We start from the raw sequence: 11,267 nt of genomic DNA on the forward strand, positions 1-11,267 counted from the left end.
CTTTAGAAAGAGCAATTCCCCCTGTTTCCAGTCTTTATTCTATTATAAGCTACTTGGCTCCTGGCAGTAACTTCATATTTACCATACGCATATGAGAGTGGTATCAAGCTTCTCAGCAAGCTCTTGGCAAGAAAACAAATAAGCGTATTTCCCAACATTTTGCTCTCAAATCAGATCAACTCTTTAAAAAGAGTACTGCACTTCTATAACATTGTCAGACTCACAATGGACAGTTTAACCAGTAAGACTTATACATTACCCACAATGCAACATAATAGCGGTCAGTTCAGTTGGAGATTTGAATGTTGTGCTAGTTGCAGCTAATATAGCCTCAAGCCACTAGCCTGAAGCAGAGATGAGGAGCGGCTACAGAGGTCTGGTAACCTCACCTCTGTCTAACACCACACTGCCAGACTTCTTTATTTTCAAACTTGTAGTCGTCAGCCCCAACCAATACTGACTCAAATGACATCAGACTTTATGCAGCTGCCTTTGGAGCCACAAAAGGCTCTATAAAACTTTTTTCACATATGTCGCAGTATTTCCCAACACCTGCCAACAGATTTGTATAAAATCAATGGAGTTTCCCCTTAAGTCCTGAATGATTGCTGGATGTTCATTGAACGCCCCACTCGTGATATGTTAAAAATCAAAGTTATTCTAGTGAAAAGTGAAAGTTAAATGATTTCTTTCTTTTTTTTTTGAATGCCAAGTGATTCAAGTGAGTTTCTCCTGAGTCCATGCCTCCCCTCCCTCCCTCCCTCCCTTCTTTCCTACCATGCAGGCGTCTGATTGGATTAAAGCCTTAGACAGGAATACGGCCTGTGTTTAATTGTACTCTCCACACACTGGTCACCTGCGAGCAAGGGGGTGAAACTGCAAATCTGTGCATGACAGTACACAAGAGGCTGTAAAGTCGAACAAATGTCCTATAAAATGAGGCAACGGTTCATTTGAAGAACTGAATTACAGAATTTAAATTTAAATCTGGAAATTTCAAAACACTTTGGTAACTTCTGACCCCTGGGTCTCCTGCAGATTCATGAACCTGCAGAGCTGACAGGTCAGCAGCTTGTTAGCGCTGTTGACCTTTACAAACTAGATCTTTCTCTTCTTCGAACGGCTGTCATTGAATCCCCCGACACGCTGGCTCTCTTCCAGCTCTTTGATTCTCTGACGTAGAGCCACAATCTCCTTGTTCTTCTCCTCTTGGATGTACATCAACTTCTAACAACACACACACACACAAACAAACACACACACAAACACACACTAGAAAGATGCAATATAACAGGACATGCAACACATCTCTAAGAACAGAGCAGTGATTGTTGTGAAGTGTTTTGTGAGTTTTGTGAAGGGACTATCAGATTTTTAAGTATTTTAACAACAAAACAATTTAGTGATTGCTAATGAAATTTGTTCTATGACTGGAACTGTTTCTTTAGAGATTCATCTGTAATTATTTTCTCAATTAGTTATTTAGTCTATAAAACAGGGAACAGGGAATTTCACACTAAAAAGACTGGAACTTTGGCAAATAGTAAACATAAAACGGAGCCTCATATTAGCATTAGCTGAACTTCAGAATGCATTTTTGCACATATCAAGGACTCTGCATTTTGTCTGCCTTTGGAATTGCATTAGGAAAGGATCTCTCTCTGGTGTGATGTGATTCAACAGACATGTATTTGTCTCATCCCGAGACTTCATGAGAAGAGAAACTGGAGGAAAATTTAAAAAACAATCTAGAGTTTCTGTCAAGTTTTGTGTGCACACTGTCCAAATATGCTTGGTGCATAAGTTTCTAGCTAGCGACAGCTAATGTCTGTACAGTCAGTACATTGGCTGCTGTGAGCGAATAAACAGACTGCAAAAACACTGCAGGGGTGCTCCCTTAGGCTCCTCTCTTTGCCAGACATTTGTCTTTCAGATAGGGCAAAGGTGATGGAGCATGCTGGCAAGTGGCCTGATATCATTTAGAAGGAAGGGAACTAACGAGATGAAAGTTCCAGGTCAAACTCTAATGGACTTTGTTCTAGTCTGGGCTGAAGTTTGCATGTAAAGGAAACAAACTGGCAAACCCAAGAGCAAGGGAAGCCCTGCTGTGCACTTAATCTTGTAGGATCAAACGTCAGTAGTTTCTTCACCCCTGCAAATACTACAATAAATACTAAAAAAATATGTCCTTGCACACCAAGACCTTGACTTAAAGGTTGATCATTTCCATTTGTTTTGTGCCTTGTTAATTAATGTCTATAATGGGAAAAGAGGGAGGACGTGTGTGCTGCTCACCCTCTTGAAGACACTCTGTGGAAGAAGTTGGGATCTGTGTTGCTGCTGCTGCTGCTGTTGTTGGCTCCACTGAGCTGTACTCTGAACTCTGGCTAACTTTGCACCAAACTGCCAAAATATACACAGAAAAAAAACCCAATAAGCTTACATGTAGTAAAGCTGAAACTAGTCACTCAAGACCATAGGGGAGTCCTAGCACTGCATTCATATTGAAATCATTCCTCAAGACTTCTGCTCATTTCACGCAGCTTTCCTGAAAATACTGAAAGCGTATGTGGATTGTTTTGTTGCCCACACACACTCTTGCAGACGCATGCTGCTGTCTTACTTGAACTCTTGACCTCTTCAATCCCTGCAGGTTATCTGGCAGGTTATTACATTAGTACATCATGAAGAGAGAAAGGCTGTTACTTCAGGCTTTATTTGTCAATCTTTAAAAACTGACAAAAAGTAACTGTACCATGTTCTATCAAAACACGCACCTTACCCTCAAATATATATTTCAAAATCATGAAAGATAGAAACATCAACAACAGTGTCCTGTATCAACTGTATTCATATCAGTGGTCATTGACAGCAACACTGTCGGAAGTTAAATGTAGCTTTTAATTTACCTCCATCTGTAACTTCAGGAGTTCGCTCTGCCGCTCCCTCTCCTGGTCCTTCAGCCTCTTCTTCATCTCTTCCAGATCTACATCCTTTTTCTTCAGCAGCGTCTTTACTTCAGCATCTTTAGCTTCCACTGTCAGGAAATAAAACAGCAGCAGACACCAGCCAAGTATAGATTTATCTTTAACATGCTTGTTTTGTTTTTTTGTCTCATTAAATTTCTGTTCTGATGCTGTAGATTGATGTCAACACGTCATCATGTAAGCTGCTCTGATGGTGTGTTCTGACTGGTCTGTGGTTTCTCTGTTGTTTTATGAAACTCTTGTGTTTTTCAGCAGATATCTGATCCACTGTCTTAGTCTTGCATTTTCAAAATAGACTTTAGGGCTGTTATTTTGTACATAGTAAAGTGTCAGTATTCCCTAAAACATGAACACTGTTTATCTCAGTGTACTGACTGTTTTGTGAGGTCTTACACTGATTGAACGCCTCCTTGTGGGCGTCCTCCACCTCTCTCCTGCACTGCTGCCTTACAGTCTCTAGCTCCCTCTTGTGTCTCTCTTCTACTGCTCCCATTTCACTGATAAGCCTCTGAACCTCAGTCTCTCCATCCTGATGAAAGCACACACAGGCCACACACCACATCATAGCCTGACACTAAAACTGTTTTATTCAATTAGAAATTACTACGGGTTCAAGATGAGGTCAAAGATGTGGAATTGCTACCAGTGTTAAGGCTTTGAAAGTCACCAAAAAGCATAAATAAGAAATATTGGTAAGAAGGGTGATATTTATGGAGGAAATTGACTGATTGTTCTGACTTCAAAATAATGTACAGACATATAAATCACTCAGCTGCAGTGGACTGTAACTCAGTATCTGTACATCTGAAGCCAGAATGCTTCTATCTAGTACTTTTTTTTAATGCAACCATGATCAGTGCAGGGCGTAGTGTAGGGTTGGTTTCAGAAATGGGCAGCACAATGAAGTCTAAACTTTTGAGTCACAGCTATATTCAATGTATTTAATGCAATAGGTCTTTTTTCATGAAAAAACATTTTGATGCATTAAGAAACACACAGGTGTAAATAATACAAATAATTATGACTGAATTCCATGTAGCTGCTTCAGTTTCAGGGTCCTGGTGTTGTTCATGCTGGATCGCTGCCACACTGTCATGACTTACTGGGACACTTGAATAGAACAGAGCCATTACTAATGTTGTTACTAAAACCTGTGCTTTCCTTACTATGACAAGACAGTTGTGTCAGTGTTCACCCCTGCTTCAGTCCTTACCTCTGCTGTTCTCTCATTCTGTCGTTTCAGGTCCGCCTTGTCGTTCTTTAGTCTCTCATTCTCCACTACAACATGAACAGTCTTAGAATATTTACATTATGAAAATCCTCAAAATCCTTACACAGAATTTCCACAGTAAATTTGCTTATTGATATTTGTTTTCAGGTACCAAGTATGATTCTAGTACTGAATGGATATCACTAATTACAACTAGAGATGTTTTCACTTAAAAACATGACCAATACTATCATAACTTGAACTGGAGGACCATTTATTTATAATAGACCATATTCTGCTGTAACTTTACTTTCACTGTGGTGTGTGCTTAAAAAACATACTCTTTCTTCCTGATAAAGTATTCTCCTGGGTATCTTAAATGCCCTGCACACCCACACAGGTATTTTCAGTTATTTTGGTTAATTAAAAACCTCTGCCCCAGTTGAAGTTGGGTGGAGATTTGCTGGGAATTACATGAGTTCTGTGGACTCCAACCAGAGAGCGAGGGAGATGCCAATCAAACACAGTTCTGAGAAGAGGTCTAATATAAATTGAAATAGGTGAAATTGTCTGTGTGAGTTAACAATGCGTGTGCAGGGACTTTAAGTAATGAGGAACTTAATATGTGTCCAACAAGTTATCACAGGTACCTCTGAGGTTGCACTGCTCCTGCAAAGTCTGCTGCAGTCTGTTCACTGTGACAAGAAGGCTGTCTCTCTCTGAAACAGGTAGATCAAAATAATAAGCAACCTCTCTTGTTTGGTTTGTTTTTAGGTGCCATACATTTGTAGGGGTTCCAGTAGGAAACAATTCAATGATAGTCAGACAGTTATTAAAACCAGTGAGATGTATATCTTATGTATCTATCTGGTATTTTCCATCCGAATTAATGTAAAATCTAACTGCATGTGCACATAATATTCAACCTTAGTCTGACACAGCACAGTCACCATAATCTAGCTCATTGTTGATATGAATCCCATCTATCTTTTAATGGTCACCAAGTCATTTGCATGACAAACATTGTATTTAAAATATAATATACAGTATTCATAATATATAACTGCACCTGTCACCTTTTAAGACATGTCATTTCAATACACCCCAATACATGGTGAGATCGACACTTAAAATATCAAGTAATTGCCACAAAATATTTTGAAAATGCATTTTGGAGTATTTTTTATGTCTTTTTGTATTTTAATTTCTGGTCAATTTCAGTTAGACTAATATTTCAGTTTCCCTAATATACAGTATCAATCCTGAATGTAAATGCTTAGAAATTTAGGATTTATTTGACTTCAATGAGAACTAGTGATACCAGGTCAGGACTGTTATTTAGCAAAAAAAAAAAAAACTCAGCAGGGGGAGACATACAAACATAAATCAAGCACTATAAAGATCCTGTATCTTAGAAAAAAAACACAGTAGTAAAAAAACCTAAAATGAATGTGGACCTCCAGTTTTCAAGTGACACACAGAAACTTACCCTCAATAAGATTTTTTTCCTTGGTCAGATAGAATTTCATGAGTCTATTGGCGTCCTCCAGCATGATTTCCAACACGTTGTTTTTGCCATTAACTTCTGTAATTTTCTGTTAGATGAAAGTAAAGGCGAATGGAGAAATTTCAGACTTTTCTTCATCCCACAATATTACACATGCACTGCTAATGTACAATATTTTACTACATTGTGGACATGCAATAACACAGTATGGTTCGGGTTTAGGTTCAGTCTCTATTAACAGGTTTTTATTTCATTCTAGTTGTTTATCATGTATGGTCTTCTTATTGTTTACTGTCTTTTGTTTTATGTGGTTTGGCTCTCTAACTATGCATTTCCCCTTCGTGATTAATTCTGTCTGCCTGTCTGTCTGACAAAAAAGACTCAGAGATAAAGAAAAATGGATAGCGAAAGCTGAAGCCCAGTAATGTCAACCAAACACTGGAAAAATACGCCACCAAACGACAGAGGCAATCGTGATGTCACAACACCTAGGCTATAACATACGTTACCTTCTTTGAAAATAATGACCGAGATTACCACTCCCATAATTATTTTGTGAGAAACTACGTTTTTTAACTCTGTAATCTAGTAAAGTGTCAAAAACTTAAGAAATAGACAATAGCTAAGTCGAAGGTAACCTACAGATTTCCTCTGAGCAGTTAGTGAATTAACGCTAACGTTAGCTACCTTAATTTACCTGTTCTAGCAGAGCAAACGCCTCCATAAACTTATCAAGGTTAACACAGTTTAATTTTGTCATCTTTAGGAACAAACTGCTACAGTAAAATGTAAAAATACCGTTTTACAGTTCAGTTTCATTCAAGCTATACCAGCAACCATTAAATATAACCTAACGTAATTGTCCGATATTAAGCCTTGCTGCTAGCTGCTGTTAAGAAATGAGGAGGTCCAAAGCTACTTTATTTTACCGCACGCGCTCGAAAACGGCTGCGCTCGTGCACAGAGAAATAAATGTATTATTCATTACAGGTTCGAAGTATCGTTCATCGATTACATTTACGTCAGCAGTGAATAATAAGTATATTAAGTATGCTATGTAAGTGTAAGATATGTACAGTTTCCAGGTGTATTTCCTGTTGTTACACTAAAATTCTACACCACATTTCAGAGAAAAGAAGTATTTAAATATTTTTAAAAAATGCAATTTAGTTGTTAATTTATGTACTGGTATGTATGTTCATCAATAATAACAACCTGAAAGGGAACTGTCTCATAAATATGAACATATTAAATATATAACATTGTTATATATAATATATAATGACTGAATAACAGCAGGTCTATTCCTCTTTGTACAGAAACAGAAATGCCATCCCTGCAGCAGTGATGTGGAAACCTTAACTAGCTTAGATTAATAACAAGATAGACAATGGCAAAAGTAGGAAAGTTGTTTATTTATAACTACTGTAGCACTTGCAGTCAAAATGCAGTAACTGTACAAATTCAATACTGTTGACCGTGTACCACAAACTTTAAATTTGCATTAAATGCACTGTTGACCAGAAACTAAGTAAAAAATAAAAACATTAATAGTGCATGCATTAATAGACATTTTTATATTAACACTTAATGAAATGACTACCTCTACTGTAAAAGGTGTTACTCAAGAGATAAAACCACAGGAAATAATCACTGACTCTGCAGCTCTACAGAGCTTCTTAGCTTCTTTTAGTTCATAGCACCAAATAGTAGAGAGACAAAATTAAGGACTAGCTGGTGAAAAAAGTGGAGCATCTAGCAGCTAAAGAGCCGGATATTTTTGTCAGGATATGATGGACAGTTAAAGTGAACTAACATTCATCAATTGGACAGAAAGAAGACTCCAAATGAATGATCATGTAGCTTTTTGTCTGCTTGATGAGTAAACAGACAACTGTTTGCAACAGCTTTATAAGGCATTTATGTTTTAGGGCTGTGTCTGTCAGCTTGTTTGTGGGTTATTCTGCCCCCCAGTGGCCAAAACATGATTAATGCAACTTGAACAAAGATAGTTATTTTGAATACTTGGTATTTAGGTATCAGAGTGTTGAATTATTGAGGCAATTTCCAAGCCCAGATTGTTTTATTTCCCTTTGAGCGGTTCCCTTTAAACAACTGCAGTAAAACACATTCTTTTGTTTATTCAATCACACTTCAAACCATGTTGACTTTACAGCTTTGTCAGAGAGCGCAGTGGAGGTCAGAGGAGGTAGAGGTAGTGGCAGGACAGGCACAGATTTCCCCCCCCCCCCCCCCCCCCAACTATTTTAGGCAAGCTGACATTCAATACTAAACCTTGCCAACAGTCAATCTTAAAGACTGTTCCCAAGCTTATCTCTGCCTTCAATTAAATAGTCTTACACTTTGCACTTTTCACTGCTGATCTACGGTGTGATGCTTCCCAAAAGGTCAGGGGGCAGGTAGCCGTCTGGTGTTGGCATGGTTTTTGGGATTATCAGCTGGGGGGCAGGTGCTGAGTTTGGTGTCAGTAAGAGGCTGTTCTGCCTGTCAACACCCTCTACAACAGTGTAGACAGGAGCAGGAGGAAGAGGGGATATGGGGTTGCTATCTGATTCATGGTAAGGCCTCTGGTAGTCCCCAGATGACGGGGACTGAACAGGACTCGAGTTTCCTCCTGTCTGACAAGGTTCTCCCATGTCCCCTGTGGACAACCCTGGGCTGATTTTCCCTGCGTTGAGCTCTGAGGTGTAACCTCCGTGTTCTGCATTCACTACCAGGAGCTGAATCTTTTCTTTCTCCTTCTCTTCTATGATGTCTTTCTCTGTGTCTTTGTTAGTGGTTTTCTCCACCTCAGTCTGTTCCTCAGGTGACAGCAGCACCTTGCCAGATGACCTCACCTCGCTCACCTGGGTGTACAACACCTCTCTGCCCGGGGCTACTAAAGGAGACTCCCCAGTGGTAGGGCTTTGGATCGGGGAGTTTGGCTCAGAAGATGCTGGGCCTGATGGTTCCTTACTGACGATTTCATTTCTGATGAGAGGATGGAAAGGTGACGCTTCCGGGTCGCTGGGTAGATCCGGGTCGCAGCAGCTGGCACGGCCCGAGTCATCGTCTCTGAAGCCAATGGAGAGGGGAGAGCAGTTGGACGATAAGGAGCGGTCCATGAGACAGTCCGTGTCCAGGTCTGTCAGTCTGTCATTCTGCTCCTCAATGTCCAGATCAATGAATTCCACCCACGGGTCGCTGTTGTACAGCTCCGGCCTCAGATCAGGGGGGCCACCCAGGATGGATACCAACTCCTTCAGCTTCCCTTTCTGTGCGATAAAGTAAACACAGTTCATACACTCAGTTGACACACTAAGCAGTCAACCTACCTGTTAGGTCAGGTTGTAAACAAACTCCAAGATTAGTCAAACTTGTTTGAAGATGAAAAAAGCAAAAAAAAAAATTCCAAACTGTCAGCTGAAAACATTCAATCACAGTTTATGGACTGACTTCTTGCTTTAACTTTGACCCTCTTAGTTCTGACTCTTGACTCTTCATAGTTCTGTGCACAGTTTTACTGTGTAGTGAGGGATTATCAGCAACATTTCATCTGTGCACACTTTTAGTTTTCCATCCAAATAAGTGGTTTAGATAATCAGAATAAGCTGCTGGCTGGAGAGCGAGGGAGATGCCAATCAAACACAGTTCTGAGAAGAGGTCTAATATAAATTGAAATAGGTGAAATTGTCTGTGTGAGTTAACAATGCGTGTGCAGGGACTTTAAGTAATGAGGAACTTAATATGTGTCCAACAAGTTATCACAGGTACCTCTGAGGTTGCACTGCTCCTGCAAAGTCTGCTGCAGTCTGTTCACTGTGACAAGAAGGCTGTCTCTCTCTGAAACAGGTAGATCAAAATAATAAGCAACCTCTCTTGTTTGGTTTGTTTTTAGGTGCCATACATTTGTAGGGGTTCCAGTAGGAAACAATTCAATGATAGTCAGACAGTTATTAAAACCAGTGAGATGTATATCTTATGTATCTATCTGGTATTTTCCATCCGAATTAATGTAAAATCTAACTGCATGTGCACATAATATTCAACCTTAGTCTGACACAGCACAGTCACCATAATCTAGCTCATTGTTGATATGAATCCCATCTATCTTTTAATGGTCACCAAGTCATTTGCATGACAAACATTGTATTTAAAATATAATATACAGTATTCATAATATATAACTGCACCTGTCACCTTTTAAGACATGTCATTTCAATACACCCCAATACATGGTGAGATCGACACTTAAAATATCAAGTAATTGCCACAAAATATTTTGAAAATGCATTTTGGAGTATTTTTTATGTCTTTTTGTATTTTAATTTCTGGTCAATTTCAGTTAGACTAATATTTCAGTTTCCCTAATATACAGTATCAATCCTGAATGTAAATGCTTAGAAATTTAGGATTTATTTGACTTCAATGAGAACTAGTGATACCAGGTCAGGACTGTTATTTAGCAAAAAAAAAAAAAACTCAGCAGGGGGAGACATACAAACATAAATCAAGCACTATAAAGATCCTGTATCTTAGAAAAAAAACACAGTAGTAAAAAAACCTAAAATGAATGTGGACCTCCAGTTTTCAAGTGACACACAGAAACTTACCCTCAATAAGATTTTTTTCCTTGGTCAGATAGAATTTCATGAGTCTATTGGCGTCCTCCAGCATGATTTCCAACACGTTGTTTTTGCCATTAACTTCTGTAATTTTCTGTTAGATGAAAGTAAAGGCGAATGGAGAAATTTCAGACTTTTCTTCATCCCACAATATTACACATGCACTGCTAATGTACAATATTTTACTACATTGTGGACATGCAATAACACAGTATGGTTCGGGTTTAGGTTCAGTCTCTATTAACAGGTTTTTATTTCATTCTAGTTGTTTATCATGTATGGTCTTCTTATTGTTTACTGTCTTTTGTTTTATGTGGTTTGGCTCTCTAACTATGCATTTCCCCTTCGTGATTAATTCTGTCTGCCTGTCTGTCTGACAAAAAAGACTCAGAGATAAAGAAAAATGGATAGCGAAAGCTGAAGCCCAGTAATGTCAACCAAACACTGGAAAAATACGCCACCAAACGACAGAGGCAATCGTGATGTCACAACACCTAGGCTATAACATACGTTACCTTCTTTGAAAATAATGACCGAGATTACCACTCCCATAATTATTTTGTGAGAAACTACGTTTTTTAACTCTGTAATCTAGTAAAGTGTCAAAAACTTAAGAAATAGACAATAGCTAAGTCGAAGGTAACCTACAGATTTCCTCTGAGCAGTTAGTGAATTAACGCTAACGTTAGCTACCTTAATTTACCTGTTCTAGCAGAGCAAACGCCTCCATAAACTTATCAAGGTTAACACAGTTTAATTTTGTCATCTTTAGGAACAAACTGCTACAGTAAAATGTAAAAATACCGTTTTACAGTTCAGTTTCATTCAAGCTATACCAGCAACCATTAAATATAACCTAACGTAATTGTCCGATATTAAGCCTTGCTGCTAGCTGCTGTTAAGAAATGAGGAGGTCCAAAGCTACTTTATTTTACCGC

The 11,267-nt window shown here is 38.8% G+C and overlaps 2 protein-coding genes and 1 long non-coding RNA gene across 6 annotated transcripts; all 3 read right to left on the minus strand.

Annotated features, from left to right (window-relative positions):
- Positions 1 to 228: 228 nt before the first annotated feature.
- On the minus strand, positions 229 to 6,675 carry LOC122967969 (coiled-coil domain-containing protein 152-like). Of its 4 annotated transcripts, none has more exons than XM_044332809.1 (8): positions 6,402 to 6,675; positions 5,687 to 5,792; positions 4,848 to 4,916; positions 4,201 to 4,265; positions 3,381 to 3,516; positions 2,910 to 3,037; positions 2,296 to 2,403; positions 229 to 1,227 (listed from the first exon to the last, which is right to left on the minus strand). In XM_044332809.1, the coding sequence occupies exons 1-8, from the start codon at positions 6,462 to 6,464 to the stop codon at positions 1,099 to 1,101; spliced, it is 804 nt and encodes a 267-aa protein (XP_044188744.1). In that variant the 5' UTR covers positions 6,465 to 6,675; the 3' UTR covers positions 229 to 1,098. The 4 variants fall into 4 exon arrangements, with proteins under 4 accessions (XP_044188744.1, XP_044188745.1, XP_044188746.1 ...); XM_044332810.1 differs by having other exon boundaries at positions 6,503 to 6,673; XM_044332811.1 differs by having other exon boundaries at positions 6,392 to 6,415.
- Positions 6,676 to 7,099: 424 nt separating this feature from the next.
- Positions 7,100 to 9,298, minus strand: LOC122967968 (growth hormone receptor-like). Its single transcript, XM_044332808.1, has one exon. It carries the CDS (start codon positions 9,004 to 9,006, stop codon positions 8,089 to 8,091), a length of 918 nt encoding a protein of 305 aa, XP_044188743.1. The 5' UTR covers positions 9,007 to 9,298; the 3' UTR covers positions 7,100 to 8,088.
- Positions 9,299 to 9,360: 62 nt separating this feature from the next.
- LOC122967980 lies at positions 9,361 to 11,001 on the minus strand. The gene is made up of 3 exons (XR_006398731.1): positions 10,845 to 11,001; positions 10,318 to 10,423; positions 9,361 to 9,547 (listed from the first exon to the last, which is right to left on the minus strand). It is a non-coding gene; the product is annotated as an uncharacterized LOC122967980 (long non-coding RNA).
- Between the last annotated feature and the right edge of the window lie 266 nt (positions 11,002 to 11,267).

Source organism: Thunnus albacares, chromosome 18, assembly GCF_914725855.1.
Source record: "Thunnus albacares chromosome 18, fThuAlb1.1, whole genome shotgun sequence".
Classification (NCBI taxonomy): domain Eukaryota; kingdom Metazoa; phylum Chordata; class Actinopteri; order Scombriformes; family Scombridae; genus Thunnus; species Thunnus albacares.